Genomic DNA, 16,905 nt, shown 5'->3' with positions numbered 1-16,905 from the left:
AGTGCCGATTCCTGGAACACCCCTCTGAAGTGGTTCCATAAAATCTGGTATACGGAAAAGAAAGCGTTGATAAATACAAGTGTCTTTTAATACACTCTTTGCTGTGCTCTTGAGGATCCTTGTGATATTTTAAGCTCTAGTTGAATGATAGGTGTCGCATTTTAAATCATTTTCGTAGTTAGAAATTATGAAACGCCCTGTTAAAAGCAAGGAAGTTTTTATGCCCGTTGAAGTAAAACAAAATGCCTGACAAAGTATGGCTTGGACAGATTCCAAGTGCTTGTACAAATGTGCTAAAGAAATTATACTTTGAGTATACAGCTTGTCCAAAGTCATCCATTATTAATACTATTAGTAATATCTTCAGTAAAGGCTTTGATGCATAAATATTTCTGATAAAGGTAGGTTGTGTACTTTTGTCCAACTGAGCAATCTTGCTTTCATAAAATATACCAACATTTTAATGACTGATGATTAACATGCTGTAATACACAGTTCAAAATTAAAGGCTCAAATGCTGTACATGAGAGGTTAAGCTCCAACTGGCGGTTTTACAAGACGACGTCGGATAGTTAGCCACGTGACACACGTGAACTGCGTGATACCGCGACACGCCCATCAGGGTATGCCGCGAAATACCTCACCCATTTTGAATGGCTGCATCTGTATGGACAGGACTAGTGCTGAAGCCTTTTAAGCTTACTGCAGAGAAAGTTACATTTCATTAGCCTTTGTTGTTCATATTGATACGTTGCTACCTGAGGATAAAACCATCCCTTGAAAAGTGAAGAACTCTGCAGGGGTGCAGATAAAACCAAGAGGCTCTTCTTTACACAGAGGGCTGTGGGGGTGGGGAACAAGCTGCCCAGCCGTGTTGTTGAAGCCCATACCCTGGCTTCTTTCAAGACACAGCTGGATGAACTCCTCCAGTCAGGACAGGAGGGTCTTCTTTACACAAAGGGTGGGGGGAGTGGGGAACAAGCTGCCCAGCCATGTTGCTGAAGCCAACACCCAGAATTCGGTCAAGACGCAGCTGGACAGGAGGCTCTTCTTTACACAAAATGTGGGGGGAGAGGGGAACACCCTGCCAGACGTGTTGCTGAAGCCGACACCCAGAATTGGGTCAAGACGCAGCTGGACAGGAGGCGCTTCTTTAACACAAAGGGTGGGGGGAGTGGGGATCACCCTGCCCAGCCATGTTGCTGAAGCCAACACCCAGAATTTGGTCGAGACGCAGCTGGCTGAGATCTGCTTCTCAGTCAGTTACCGATCTGCCAGCCGAGCCTGGAGGTTACAAACAGGACGTTTTCGTGCCCCGAGCTGCCGGACCTGGACAGGCCTGTCCTAAACTGCCGTTGGGAATCGGGGTTGCTGAGGCCGCGATCTCACCCCGGCAGACAAGCCTCATCCCAGCGGCTCCCCATGGTCCAGCAACCCACCCACCTACCGGTTTCAACTCTGGTGACAGCTCAGGTCTGTTACAAGCAAACAATCACATTTCCCTAAATCCTGACTTCACTATGGACTTGAAGCCGAGAGCAGGACTTTGGTCAGGACAGGAGTGGCTTCTTCACATAAAGGGTGGTAGGGGTGTGGAACAAGCCATCCAGCCACGTTGTTGAAGCCAAAACCCCGCATAAAACACATCCCAGTGGCCCCACGATCCGGCAACCTGCCCGCCTACCCATGTCGATCTGGACCTTGGTATAGTCCAGCTGCAGCCGGATCAGCTCCTCTTCCTTCTGCCACAGCTCCGACACCTTGGCATCCTTGCGGCTGTGCAGCTCCTCCAGCTGGACCTTGAGGGACTCCACGGCCGCCTTGTCCTTGGGGTCATTGGTGGTCTTCTGGATGGTGTTGATCATGGCGCCCAGGATGGGCACCACGGCCGCCACGATGCCGAACTTGCGGTCCCGCTCCCTGATGCTGTTGATGAGGCCCTGCAGCTCCTTGTTCTTGTCCTGGATGTCCGTCTCCAGCTGGTTCCTCTCCCCCTGTAGCTGTTTGACTGAGGCGTCTAGCTTGCTACACTGTCCCTCCAGGGCCTGGGCCTCCGCCGTCTTCTCCTTCTTCTGCTGCTCCTTGTCCGCCTTGGTCTTGACCACGTCGCTGCAGGTGTCGCCCACGCCTTTGCTCAGATTCTCATACCTGGAGGAGGAGATGGGGTGGGGAACTGTGACCCCTCTTGTGTGGAAGCCTGCAGCCCCCCACCACTGAGACCATATGGGACAGGAGAATCCGAGCCAGCGAGCCGAGAGACGGGGGGGGGGGGAGACGTCCTCCTGCTGAAAAACTAAGGTTGCTGCTCCTGACTCTCTGTGGTCATTAACAGTCCCAGGGTGTTTCTCGAAAAGAGTAGGGGTGTAAACCCGATGTCCTGGCCAAATTTCCCATTGGCCCTTACCAATCATGACCTCCTAATAGTCCCCCTCTCTGAACTGGCTTCATCCCTCTGCTCTCCTCCTCACTGATAGCTGATGTGTGGTGAGCGTGCACTATGGCTGCTGTCGCATAATCCAGGTGGGGGCTGTACATTGTTGGTGGTGGAGGGGAGTCCCCATTACCTGTAAAGCGCTTTGAGTTGAGTTTCCAGAAAAGCACTATATAAGCATAAGCAATTATTATTATTATTATTATTATTATTATTATTATTATTATTATTATTATTGCTGCTTGAAAGCAGCCTGGGACCCAGTGAAAGGACCCTCCCCCTGTTCGCCATCAGAGGGCAGCAGCGTGAATGATTCACCGCTACAGCTGCTGAACTCCACTCGCCTCCGCGCTCTGCTCTTCTTGCTGGCGTTACTGAAGTTATTGCGCATTTACTGTCCAGCACTGCCCGTTGTTGGTGTTGGGTTGTGCATGATGGTGGGCTGTCATGACTGTCGTTATTTACCGTTTTGTAACATGCCATGCACACTGTGCCGTCTTTTTGTACTGTGTGCCTCCTGAGAGAACGGGGCCAATACGAACTCCTATGGACTGTATGTGTGCATACTGTAGGGCAATCCTACTCCATTGGTGAGGAGCGAGGCCCTGCACCCCAGCTGCTCCAGGTGGTGCCGTATAAATGGCCGACCCTGCGCTTTGACCCCCAGCTTCTCTCTCCCTATCTGTGTGTCTCATGGAGAGCAAGCTGGAGTCTGTGAAAAGACAAATTCCCAATGCAAGAAACTGTATAGGGTTAATAAAGTGATCTTATAAATTACTCTGCCTCTCATCCCCTGGGCTACTTCTGGTTTGTGATCTTGAGGTTACTGGGTGACCGATGAAGAGTTTTGACTGGGTTGATGCATTCTCATGCATTTGATCCCAACAGCAGAAGAGGATCCCGCAGTACTTTCTCCTAGTTGGTAAAATAAGGTATTCAGTGGTGTCAGAACAATACACCTGCCAGTATGATTTTGTACTATGGTAGCACCCAGAGGAATCCTGCATGAACACAGGGAGAATATGCAAAGTCCATGTAGGAGTTTGTAGGAGTGTATGGAAGCCTCCCAGGGATCTCCCAAGACCCAACTAAATGTATGGGATACAAGTTCATTTGTAGAACCCCTTGAAAATGATATTTTTTCCAGATTTTAAATTTTATTAAATTTTCTGCACACACAACTGAGACACACACACCTGTCAAAGCATGTGTGCACACACATACACAACTGAGACACAGACCTGTAGCAGCAGGTGCCCACACACGCACACACACAACTGAGACACACACACCTGTAGCAACAGGTACACACACTCACACAAACCTGGAGCAGTAAGTACTCAGACTCACCTGGAGCAGCAGGTAGACACACACACACACACACACACACACACACACACACACACACACACACACACACACACACACACACACACACACACACACACACACACAGACAGACAGACAGACAGACCCACCTGGAGCAGCAGGACCTCGGAGGAGGCGAACAGCTGCTGGCTCTCGGTGGCCTTGAGCCTCAGTTTCCTCTCCAGCTTGGGGTGGGTGGCTAGACACAGGTAGGACAGGTGGAAGAGCAAAGCTGTCTTCTCGGCGGCCGGGACCATATCCCTGAACATCTCCATGTCATTCATCAGCTGCTGATCAGCAGGCACTAGGTCTGAGAGAGACATTCAGGAAAAAAAAGGCTTTTTAAATATTTTCTTCACCCCCACGTCCCCCATGTCAAAACCCTCCCAACCCAGAGCGTCCAGCATGAACACCTTGAGCCCTTGAGTCTGTGTAAAACTTTCTGCACATCTGCCTTGTGCAAACACCTTCAATAACTGAAATCAAGACAGTTCACTGTGGTTCAGCTCGTGAATCCTAAAGCCTCATTATACCTCCATAAGACACCGAGGGGTCAAAAACCACAGCTGAAGTCGGAGAATCACAATATACGAATCGGGTTAACAGATCAAAACATGCTTACCGCGACACTGAGACATCTTGAAGCAGGTTTGTGGGCGACCTTAGGCACTGAAACGTCTGTCCTGCAAAGAGAAAGAGGGTGTTTTTTAATATCAAGAAAATAATAAAGTTATTTCCCTCTCACCCCCTGCCGCTCCTATGCCAGAACACCAGCTGAACACGGCCGATGGAGAGCAGCTGGGTTTGAGATGAACTAAAATACAAGCTGATAGACCAACAAACTGCTTGAGATACCCTACTGGGGAGGTATCAAGTGGAGAAAGCACACACCGATTTCAAGTCTACACAAGTTTCAGCCGCATTTTCTAGCGGCCTCACAGCTCACTGGAATGGTGTGCAAATTTTCATAAAACGAGCATCTGGTCTCCTCTTAACAACTAATCATTTTCTTTGACCAGCGGACAAAACACACACACCCCTCCCCCCACATTAAGACCAGGAGAGACAGGAGGACTGCAAGCCTGACTGGTTCAAATCGAAAGGACATGGCAAAGGCAGCAGATGGGACAACGGAGGCTAAATGGATATAGTAAGGCATCCTAGAGCATATTAATAAAAAAAGCCTTTAGACTCACGGCTGTACTAAGCTCTCTCAGCTCTTCCCGGAGGACTTTGAAAGTGTGCCCTTCTCTGAGCCTGTTTTATAGTGCTCCGAACAGGTAAGAAACACCATATAAGACTCGCAGGGCTGCAGAACCCCGCCCCTACTAAACTGCTCCAGGGGAAAAATCTGTAGGGGGGCCGTCTGAAATTCGGAGGGGGGGAGTGAAACAGAGCCGCTGTGACTGCCCCAGCAGAATTTCGCAACCAGGCCCCTGACGGTCGTGATCGAAGATACCGATGAGCCATCTGGCATTGAGCGACGAAGCCCGGTTTCACGTTCACCAGCGCCCGCGCGATTATTTTTATTATTGCCCGGAGTAGCAAAATGCACCAACGTTCTGAATCGTTAATAATAATAATAATAATAATAATGGCAAGTGGAGCTGTATGTCCTGAAGTATAATAATAATAATTTATAATTGCTTACACTTATATAGCGCCTTGACCCTCCACTCAGAGCTCTTCCCAGGTCATGGGGATCCCCTCCAGCCCCACCAGTGTGCAGCCCCACTAACACCTCTCCCAGCAGCAGCCTCAGCTTTCCCAGGAGTCCCCCCTCCACATTAAGAAAACAGCAGGCACAGACTCCGATAACTACGGTCCTCGTTATAGAATGACTCTTAAGTATTAGGATAAACTCTACAAGGCATCGGTCCACCCGAGCCCTCGAGATCGTAATAATGCTGCAAAGGGACGGGTAATGGGTTTATTCCCTGCCACAAAGGAAAGAAAGGCAACGTTTCGGGCCGTGGAGCCTTCTTCAGGCTGAAACGTTGTGCTGCCTTGCTGCTCTTTTCGTTACCTGTCCTTACCTGTTACCTAGAGGAAACCTTCTCAAGCTGCTTTATAATAATGTTGACACCCAGGAATGCAAACACCATGGAATAGGTGCTGTTCATGGACGGATAGCCCTTCTGGCACATCAGACAGCCCGATGCAGGACCTGCGAATTCGGGGGTTCGTGTTCTTTATCTGACCATTGACAAAGCACATCTGTTTTTTTAGGGCCCGAGTTAAGTAGGTGAAAGTCCTTTTGTCCAAAACTGAGGGGGCAGGACAGTTGAGTGGAGGGGGCGATGCACCGGGTCTTGACTGCTCTGCCCCCACACCGTTCGGCAGACACCTCTACCAGGAGGCATTCCTGCAGACCCTATTACAGTGTTCTGACACAAGCAGCCCTCTGTGTTTCTCTCACTAATGTACCCAGCTCTGTGGACAGGGGCTCACATGAGCCTTTTCTGTGAAGTGTCAGTGAAATCACCAGAGTCATGTGTGTTAACAGCAATGTACGGCGATTTCAGCAACCAGACAGAGTACACGTCAGGGTCTGAGGGAGTGTCCGACACTGCCAGCTGGAGGGACTGAGTCTCTTTTGTTTGAAGGGAGTGTCCCACACTGACAGGCTGGAAACTGAGTCTCTTTAGTCTGAAGGGAGGGTCCCCCACTGACAGGCTGGAGTCTCTTTAGTCCGACTTTTAATGTCAGGATTTCCAGCCATAGTGTCAACATTGGAATGATATCACCTATTTGATTCATGATGTCTGAAGCTTTCGACTGTAAGCTACAGAAAATAAACGCTTTGCTCAGGAGTGGGTGCAATAGTAAAAAAATAAAACACAAAACTCGCTCATGAGAATTGGGACCAATAAATAATCCAGTTACTTTTTTGTACAACATGAAAACATATTTCAAATTCAAAGAAACATGCCAAAATGGAGGATAATTAAATACAAAACCTGTTCTAAAATCATGTTAAAAAAGACCTGACCAGTTGAAATTAATGACAGAAGCGACTAGGTTCACTCACTTACAGAGTGCCAGAGACTTGTGCAGACTTGAGCTTCAATTGTGGCAGGAAATGATTTACAGTTGTCGAAGAGGTCTGACAGAGCATGTTCCCAGTCTCTTACACTCCCATCCCCTCCAGCACTGTCCTCTGTTATACTTTCAAAATGTCTTTACTTCTGGCCCGGGGACGAAGTCAACCCAGCGGACGTCTGAAAAAGAGCAGAGAGACAGGAGCTCCTTGAAAGGGCATTTGGAACTCAGAGACTGAGACGCCACTTTACACTGAGGGCGGTGGGGGTGTGGAACAAGCTGCCCAGCTCTGTATTTGAAGCCGATACCCTGGCTTCTCTCCAGACACAGCTGGGTGAGCTCCTCCAGTCAGGCCAGGAGGCTCTTCATTACACAGAGAGTGGTGGGGGTGGGGAACAAGCTGCTCAACCCTATCATTGAAGCCGATGTCCAGCTGTGTCCTGAGAAAAGACTGGGTGAGGTCCTCCAGTTGTTTAACACTGCTTGATTGTTTAACATCAATAAAGTAAACAGACTGCCTAGCAGGGCCAAGTGACTAACTATCCTGCAGAAACAGCAGAGGTGCTGTAGCTGTGAAAGAGCTTTTCCCAGTACTCAGGGTGCGACAGGGACCATTACAGAAGATCATTTGTGCCTTCTGCCATTCGTCAGTATGTCTGGGCAGGGCCAGGGGCACTGACCTGTTGCAACACCATACCTGTACTCCTGAAACCTGATTCTTCTGTAACAACTGATGCTCTGTGTTACTGACGCTCTGTCTACATCTGGTTTATAGTGCAATAGGTGGAAGTGGAATAGGCAATTCATTTATTATTCACAACTGTTCAATAGTTACCTACTCTTTGCAATGTGCTTGGGAGTTTGTAATATCTATACTGTCTATTACACCTTCCTTTTGTTCTGTATATTCATTTTTTTGCTTTGTGTGCCTTTCTGTTTTGTTTGTAATTCTTTATTCCATTTCATTTAGTTATTGTATTGTATTACTGTATTACTGTATTACTGTATTACTACATCTGTACTGTGCTGTGTTGACTGTGCCTGGCTGCTGTAGCACCTGAATTTTACCGGATGAATAAAGTACCTATCTGTCTTCCTCCTGCCGGGAGAGTGGGGAAGGAGCCGGCTGCCTCACACTCCGATGGCCATGTCCTGGGAGATGCTCAGCTGGTCCAGCTCTTGCAGGGCCCGGTCGTACTCCCTCTGCAGCTGCTCCGCAGACAGATTGGAGGGGCGCAGGGCCAGGAAGCTGTAGGCGTCTTCGCAGTGAGAGAACTTCTCCCCCACACTGGAGCAGCAGGCACACAGCACCTGGAAGGACTGCTGTGTGTGTGTGTGTGTGTGCAGAGGAGGTGTCCTACACTGACAGACTGAAGGAACTGAGTCTCTTTAGTCTGAAGGGGGTGTCCCACTCTGACAGGCTGGAGGAACTGAGTCTCTTTAGTCTGAAGGGGGTGTCCCACTCTGACAGGCTGGAGGAACTGAGTCTCTTTAGTCTGAAGGGGGTGTCCCACACTGACAGTAAAATGTTTTGTATCATGTTTTGTCAGTGACAGAGTAGTCAGTACTCGTAAGCAAGGTCCCCATTTCCTGAGGGATGAGTGTACAGTATGTTCGAATATCAGGATTTCCACAGCTGGAGTCAACTTCAGACTGATATCAACTACTACATTCATGATGTCTGGAGGTTTGGATTACAAGTCCTACAGAAGATAAGTCCTTTTACCTTTCAGGAGTGGGCTCAATAATAAAATAATAATAAATCATAAAAACTCTGCTTTACAAGAATCTGGAACACAATAAAAATCCAGTTAGTTTTTTTTGGCATAATTTTAAATTAATACTAACATGGCAAAATGCCAAACTGGAGTACAGTATCATATCGTGTGAAAGAGAGACAGTGTTCAATACGGAGACGGCTGGGCTCACACACTCACAGAACGCCAGAGGACATGAGCAGGAGGGTTGTATCCACCTCAGTAGCCACAGTAAGATGATCTGGAGTGATCTGAAGCTATTGAAGGGGCATGCCAGAACACGCCTCTGGCCTCCAACACTCCCACCCCCTCCAGCAGTGGCCTGTTAGCAGCATGCTCTTAGCATGCCTTCCCTTGAGGCCCCGGGGACAATGTCAACCCAGCGGATGTCTGAAAAAGATAAGAGAAACAGGAGCTCCGTGAAAGGGCATATGGAACTGAGAAACAGAGACACTGCTTTACACTGAGGGGGGTGGGGGTGGGGAACAAGCCGCCCAGCTATGCTGTTGGGAGCCGATAACCCCGGCTTCTCTCAGGAAACAGCTTGATGAGCTCCTCAGATCAATTAACTCCTAAATACTGAAAAGACCATATCTTCTAAGCTTTATTAGGATCATATTGTTGTGTTTAACAAAGTGCAGATATTAAAATACGCACCATAAATCCTAACCACTGTTATACTTGACGATATTCCAGCAGATCACCTGGCATTGTAGAAACCAAGAGATTCGAGCCTGAAGTGTCCGTTCGTCCAGCCAAGCTTTATAGTAGGCATACAAGGAACCACAAGAAGGACTATAGTAGTTCTAGTAGCTCAGAGGAGACATGCCTCTACACAGCTTATATATACACATTTCTCTACACCCTCCCCCTCCTGTCTTTGAGGTAGCTTTCTCAGGACACTCCAGGAGTCGGAAAGCACTTAAAACATTCCTTACTTGTCAGGAGTTTAGTCTAAACATTCCCCATTTGGGAATTTGGGACACGAAGTGAGAAGCATCTGTGCTCAAGCCAGCGTGAAGTTTAGAGCTTAGCATGTGAATGCAGCAGGAGTTCACAGCTCCTGCCACTATCTGGGTACAGGGTTACACACAGATTCTGCTCACAGACTCCATCAGCACGTATGGTGCTGAATCCTGGAAAAGAGTGAAAGTCTGATTGAATTTATATTATAGGCTCGGTTCAATTGAGGTCTGCGGATCATTGTTCCCTGCTCCATTACATTCATCTTTATCTCAACAAAACGTCATCCAAATAGCCTCAGGCCATCGGGGAACTTCTTAAAATCACATTTGGGTATGTTAACAGTCAGCATTTGCGAGTGCAGAAGTCAGTCTAAAAAATAAAGATTCCGTTTGTCTGGCTGGCGTCCAGTTTCAGTTTTTCCCCAGTATCATACTGCTCATGGTGAAGCACAACCCGGGGCTGGGGTATAAACTGCACGAAAGTGGGTTTCAAACTGGACAGCAGGCGCTTCTTTACACAAAGGCTGGTGGGGGTGTGGCCAGCTGGCAGTCCCCCCCCCAACTGGAGCTCAGGAGGTGTGAGCCTGGCCAGTACCTGGAGGGGAGACTCCTGGGAAAGCTGAGGCTGCTGCTGGGAGAGGTGTGAGGGGGGACAGTAGGGGGCGCTCACCCTGCTGTCTGTGTGGGTCCTGATGCCCCAGTATAGTGACGGGGACACTGGACTGTCCTTCTGATGAGACGTCAAACCGAGGTCCTGACTCTCTGTGGTCATTAACAATCCCGGGGTGTTTCTGGGAAAGAGTAGGGGTGTTACCCCAGTGTCCTGGCCCAATTCCCCCCCTGGTCTTTACCCATCATGGCCTCCTAATAACCCCCCTCTCTGAACTGGCTTCATCCCTCTGCTCTCCTCCCCACTGAGAGCTGCTGTGTGCTGAGCGGACTTGAGCATCATCCAGGTGGGGCTGCAGGGGATCCCCGTGACCTTGGAAGAGCTGGAGAGTGGAGAGTCTAGGAAAGCGCTATAGAAGTGTAAGGAGTTATTAATTATTATTAACAGGCTGCCCAACCTGTTGTTGAAGCCTCTCTCGGGACACAGCTAGATGAGCTCCTCGGAACAATTAATTCCTCACCAGCAAACAGGGGGCGGAGGGGTCCCACGGGCTGAACGGGCCCCTCGTGGATGCAGGTGTGTTCACACGGAAGCTAAGGCAGGACGCGACAGAGACTGGGGACGCGCCCCGAGAGACACAGACTGGTTGGATAGCGGACGGTTGAGGAAAGCCGACGCCTGTTCTTATCTTGAGTGGCCTGGAAAACTCCCACCTCTTCAGAAATCACCCGTTTCAGCAGGAAAGGCTGCGTGTCGCGCGGGGTGAGGGGAGGGGGTAGGCGGGGCCGCGCGCACACAGGTCTGTATCACCAACCTGCCCCACCTCCTCCTCCTCTCGCACGCTTTTATTCCTTTCACGCTGCGAAGATCAGACCCTTTTCAGAAGCGCAGCCGGCTCCGCGCGTTTCCAGCAGCTCCTCGGTGCGTATTTGAGCTCGGTCCTCTTCTGCGTGGCCGCTGCCCCGCGCGATCAGCTTGCCGGTGCTGCCGCGCTTGATCGGGCCGGCCTGCGGGTTTGCGGGTTTTGCTCTGCATTTTGTGTCGGGGTGGGTACGCCGAGATTAATCTACGATCCAGGGTCACACGGATGCGCCGATCCTACGCGAGCATGGAGTGTGAGTGTGTGAACTGTGATGGACTGGTGTCCTGTCCAGTGTGTGTGTGTCCTGTGATGGACTGGTGTCCTGTCCTGTGTGTGTGTGTTAAGCAGGCGTAATTCCACGCCGAAACGTGGACGGAAAAAAAAACCCAGCGTGTGTGTCCGTTTCTGCTTTTCTGCGTGGAATGAATCCCCGCCGCACTCTTTCACGGTGCAGGAGTGTGGGTGTCTCGGGGTTCCTGTTCCAATCAGAAAGGTTCAGATCTGCGTCTGTGTGGGGTTTTAATGACCGATGCGTAACGCAATAAGGATTAAAAAGGGACACGCGCGTGGCTTTCTTTCGGGTTCCCCTGTCTCGCGTGAAGAGCACTAGAACTGTCATTCAGTAAGAATTTGCAACTTCACTCCAATCCCCAGCAAACGCGGTAGAGGCAGCAGCTATAAAATAAGATGAGATTACTTTAACTAGCCCTATACAATTTCTTGCATGAGGAATGTGTCTTTTCACAGACCCCAGCTTGCTCTCCGACAGGGAGCTGGGGGTCAGAGCGCAGGGTCGGCCATTTATACAGCACCTCTGGAACAGTTGGGGTGAAGGGCTTCCTCTGCCGGCCCCGGGATTGGAACCGGCAGACCCTGAGGCACAGAGTCACTGCTCCGCGCTCCGCCCCTTTGTATATAAGGAATTAATTCATTAGATACAGCGAGGCACCGGCAGAAACACACCAGCGACCCTCTACTCGCCAGCGAAGAAGCAAACACGCACGCTGGAGCTGCCCCTATAATGAAGGACCCTGGAAAAAGTTTCCTCTTACCCAAAAGGGGGGTACAGGTCATATTATTCAACCCCCTTACACCTATATAGCGCCTTTCCGGACTCTCCAGCTCTCTCCGGGTCACGGGGATCCCCTCCACCCCCCACCAGTGTGGAGCCCCGCCTGGGTGACGCTTAGGGTGACAGAGATGCAGGGAAAGGAAGAGCAGATACTGACCACAGATTTTTTTAAAAGACGAGGGAGGGAGAAACCAAGCTATTAAAAAAAAACCATTTTGATCTTCGTCTCTCTCTTTTCCAGAAGTTAAGAAGATCAGCAACAAAAATGGCAGAGAACAAAGGTAGGTGTGTTGGTACCTCCGAGGTCGAAAAAAGGATCACCGACTGCATGCCATGTGACAAGTCGGCTTAAAGATCAGACGCTGTTAAACGAAGGAACTTCTCATCCCGTTATATTATAAGGACGGAAGTCTGAGAAAATCAAGGATGACGTTCTTGAGCAGCGTCAAGTGAGATCTAATTTACAAAATCGAAGATGAATGCCCGCCAAAACAGCCGCGGGTGGTTATATTATCCTCGGGAATCTCTTCCTTATGTCCAAATGGCTTCAGGTGTGGGAACGCGTAGACCTGATGAAAGTCTGATAGGACTTGGGGCGCCCTCTGGCGGAAAAGAGCCGAATTATCAGCCGCTCGGCCCTCTTCAACAATGAGGCGTCCTCAAACAACTAGTAAAAAAAGTTACTCGTTACTACTAAAAGACCCGCTTATTAGATCTCCGTTACCACCATTTCCTCATCGATGTTCTAGAAAATTAATTTTTATTTTTGGATTTAAGTGAAAACAGCGCTGTGGTTCCTCCTTCGGGAATGGCGCAAACTCCCGGTTCTTTCCTCCCTGTTTCTGGGACGAGCTTTTCCTGCAGCAGCCGAGGCAGCTGCATTTGAACGCTCTCCTCCCCTCCCGTCTTATCCGTCTGCCGGGCTGTTTTCGCCGGCTCGCGGCGGATTTTAACGCGGCCTCCTGTCCGGTTTCTCTCTCTCTCTCTCCGCCTGCGTGCGGGCGCAGTCCAGGCCGGTTTCCATGCGGTGCAGTCGGTGATCCAGCTCCAGGAGCTGGTCTCCGTGGTGCAGAAGGCGGCCGTGCTGTTCAAGGTGTCCTACTTCAGCCTCTGCCAGTACCCGGATCTGGAGACCAAAGTCCACCAGCGGGGGACGGAGTCGCGCAAGCTGTGCATCTCCACGGCGGCTACGTTTTTACAGGTAGGCAACGCGTACTTTAAATATCATTATTGCTGGCCCATCAGCACTAATAGTGATGCTCGTGTAGTGGACCACTGCCTGGAAGTGTATTTAAAACTGATGGGGGGGGAGGCAGCACGTCTGTACACAAAGGATGGGGTGTGGAACAAGCTGCCCAGTCCATGTGGTTGAAGCCGATGCCCTGGCTCCTCTCCAGACACAGCTGGGTGAGCTCCTCCAGTCAGGACAGGAGGCTCTTCTGTACATAGAGAGTGGTGGGGGTAGGGAACAAGTAACTTTACCTTTCTCTCTCATTTCCGGTTCTTCCCCCCCCCCGAAGTGTGCCAACGTGGGGACCGACATCATGAAACGGGTGTTCCCAGCAATTCGGCAGGCGGTGAGGGACCAGCAAATGCAGTCGGCCCGGGTCAGCCTGGAGCTGTCCAAGACCCTGATCCAGAAGATGTGCTCCGACGTGCAGAACATCGTGGAAAAGTACGCATCTTTATTTTCTCTGGGGAATTCCAGCTGCGACTGCTGGGTCTGTTGATGCTCTCTTGGGGAAGGGGGTTAAATATCATTCTCATCATTTTAATCGGAGTTCAGTCAGCCTCAAGATGGAAGGGTTGAACTGAACAGCTGTGCAAATGGATAAAGGCTATTGAACGATACGTCAAGTCTCACGTTCGTTCCCCCCCCAAGGCACTCGTTTTTCTCTGTCGTGAAAACATAAGAAGGGCCAAGTCATCTTTTTCATTTCTAACCGGTCTAGCCTGTATTAATGGTTAATGGATCTGAGGCTGCAATGGTGTGAAAGTAGCCAGTTTTCAACCACAGAGCTGGGCAGGTTGTTCCACACCCCCACCACACTTTGTGCAAAGAGGTGTTTTCTGTTCTCCACTTTCAAACGCTTTCAGAAAGTTTTACACTCCCTTCAGACTAAAGAGACTCAGTTCCTCCTGCCTGTTCTCTCTCTCTCTCGACCGCAGGTACGAGAGCCTGAACAGCAGCGTGGCCAGCACCTGCAGCGATGTGAAGGCGGTCCGCGAGAGCGAGCAGCAGGAGAGGGAGAAGAAGACGCAGGAGGCGGAGGCACTGCGGGCGCATGCCCACGCCCTGAAGGACCGGCTGGCCCACCTGAACGAGGAAAAGGCCCGGGTGGGCCGGCAGATCCAGGACAAGCTGGTGGAGAAGAGGCGGCGCCAGGGTGGCTGCTGGGCCTACAGTGACAAGAGCAACAACGCCCGCCTGAGAGCCCTGGAGGGCGAGCTGCGCCACCTCTACGGGCAGGACAACTGCCTCACCCGGGAGATCTGGGACAACGCGGCTGAGCTCAACCGCATGCAGGCCGTCTACTCCCAGGTGCTGGTGGAAATAGGTAAGCGTGCCGATTGAGGGGGGTGTCCATGCCTGGTCCTGGACTGGTGTCCTGTCCAGGGTATGTGTGTGTCTGTGTGTGTGTGCTGTGATGGACTGCCGTCCTGTCCAGGGTGTGTGAGTGATGGACTGCTGTCCTGTCCAGGGTGAACCCTGCCTTGTGCCTGTTGCTTGCTTCCCACCCGTCTCCCTCTCTCCCTCTCCCTCAGGGAAGCTCGGGAAGCCCAAGCAGCTGCAGGAGGTGCAGCGCTGCCTGTCCCGTGTCCAGCAGATCCTGCTGAGGCTGCACAACTTCTGCGACACGGCCCGGGTGGCCATTGCCAGCCTGGGGCAGAAGACAGAGGCGGGAGAGAGCTTCCTGGATTACATCCAGGACTTCAAGGAGGAGTACCTGAAGAGCCTGGATGAGGCGGAGCAGGTGGGTGGAGGGGCAGGGGGGCAGATCGGTGGTGTGATTTTCTCTCAAGAATTTCAGTGGGAGCCTCCGTCAGTCAGAAGGGTAGCTGTCTACAGTAGCTGGAAATAAGGAAACTATGATATTTTAGGACAGTCATTCATTTTAGAGTTAATAACTGCCATTTTTCTCCACACATCTACACACTGTGCACAAATGCACACTACACACATTCTGACTACAATGGCACCGTACACACCAACATAATGCATACACTCAACTGATCTGACACAATCACACTCTACACCCTACTATACTGTATACACACTACACATGCATGCACATTCATACTATATCCATCAACACAACGCATACACACTACACACACACACACACATTGATACTGTACACATCGTCACAATGCATACACACACTGTACACACAACTGATCTGTATTCACAATACACACAACGACACACTACACATGCATGCACATTCGTACTGCATACATCAATGCATACACACTTTACACACCACTGATCTGTATACACAATACACACAACCACACTCTACACCCAACTATACTGTATACACACTACACATTTGTACTGTGTACATCAATGCAACACATACACACAATTGATCTGCGCACACGCACACGCACACTGCAGTCCTTCCAGGTGCTGTGTGCCTGCTGCTCCAGTGTGGGGGAGAAGTTCTCTCACTGCGAAGACGCCTACAGCTTCCTGGCCCTGCGCCCCTCCAATCTGTCTGCGGAGCAGCTGCAGAGGGAGTACGACCGGGCCCTGCAAGAACTGGAGCAGCTGAGCCTCCCCCAGGACATGGCCATCGGAGTCTGAGGCAGGAGGACAAGGACCAGGAAGAGCTCTCTCACGGCCTCTGCGCTTCCTGCATTATAATGGGGTCCCTGCTTGGCCATCTGTCTAGTTTCTTGATGATGTCATGTGGTGATTTATGATGTCATGGAGGATGGGAATCGCTTTTCCCTGCTCCTGGGGTTCTGGTGAGGGGTTATCATGCAGAGTAGGATCAAGGCTAGGGTGTTGCTAATCTACAGCAGGGGGGTTTGGTTATGTCCATGTTTCTAGTGTGACTGCAGAACATTTCAAATGCACCTTTTTGACTATGTTCATTAATGGAAATTGGACAGCTTAAGTGAGGGGGGTGACTGTCACATAGCTCCACAATGTCATACTTGGGATCCCCCACACACGGTGTAATTCATGTGCCTGATCCCCATCTGTATGGCATGAAATAATGGAACTGCACAATAAAATGGTCTAGATGGGAGCAGTCTGATTCCTTTGCCATCTGTGATACAAGCTGCCCAGCCCTGTGGTTTAAGCCGATACCCTGGCTTCTCTCCAGATACAGCTGGGTGAGCTCCTCCAGTCAGGACAGGAAGCTCTTCTGTACACAGATGGTGGTGGGGTTGGGGAACAAGCTGCCCGGCCGTGTTGTTGAAGCTTATTCCTTCGCTTCTCTCCAGACACAGCTTGGTGAGCTTCTCCAGTCAGGACAGGAGGGTCTTCTGTACACAGAGGGGGGCAGGGGTGTGGAACAAGCCGACCAGCCCTGTGGTGGAAGCCGAGACCCTGGCTTCTCTCCAAAAACGTACCGTTCCATTTGACTAAACAACCTTTTCTCCATATCCCTGCTTTACCCTGAGAGCCAAGAGGGTGGAGTCCCATCCAAATAACAAAAGACAACACATCTATTCAACTGACACTCAGAGGTGACCGAACACATTTCAGGTTTACACCCCAGTTAAACGTGCCTTTCCTTCATTTCAGATCACTCTGCTCCCCACGATCTTTGAAAACCCA

The 16,905-nt window shown here is 50.4% G+C and overlaps 2 protein-coding genes across 2 annotated transcripts; one reads left to right on the top strand and one right to left on the bottom strand.

The window, feature by feature from the left end:
• Positions 1–1,550: 1,550 nt before the first annotated feature.
• LOC138243385 (uncharacterized) lies at positions 1,551–8,795 on the bottom strand. Its single transcript, XM_069198951.1, has 4 exons — positions 8,779–8,795; positions 7,977–8,129; positions 3,910–3,960; positions 1,551–2,148 (listed from the first exon to the last, which is right to left on the bottom strand). Exons 1-4 carry the CDS (start codon positions 8,793–8,795, stop codon positions 1,551–1,553), a joined length of 819 nt encoding a protein of 272 aa, XP_069055052.1.
• A 2,313-nt stretch (positions 8,796–11,108) lies between these two features.
• LOC138242703 (uncharacterized) lies at positions 11,109–16,364 on the top strand. The gene is made up of 7 exons (XM_069198266.1): positions 11,109–11,219; positions 12,349–12,388; positions 13,115–13,308; positions 13,628–13,782; positions 14,277–14,665; positions 14,874–15,082; positions 15,730–16,364. Exons 2-7 carry the CDS (start codon positions 12,373–12,375, stop codon positions 15,916–15,918), a joined length of 1,152 nt encoding a protein of 383 aa, XP_069054367.1. The 5' UTR covers positions 11,109–11,219; positions 12,349–12,372; the 3' UTR covers positions 15,919–16,364.
• The last annotated feature ends 541 nt before the right edge of the window (positions 16,365–16,905 follow it).

The sequence above is a fragment of the Lepisosteus oculatus genome, chromosome 14, assembly GCF_040954835.1.
Source record: "Lepisosteus oculatus isolate fLepOcu1 chromosome 14, fLepOcu1.hap2, whole genome shotgun sequence".
Lineage (NCBI taxonomy): Eukaryota > Metazoa > Chordata > Actinopteri > Semionotiformes > Lepisosteidae > Lepisosteus > Lepisosteus oculatus.
This window is presented reverse-complemented; position numbering and strand designations above follow the sequence as displayed.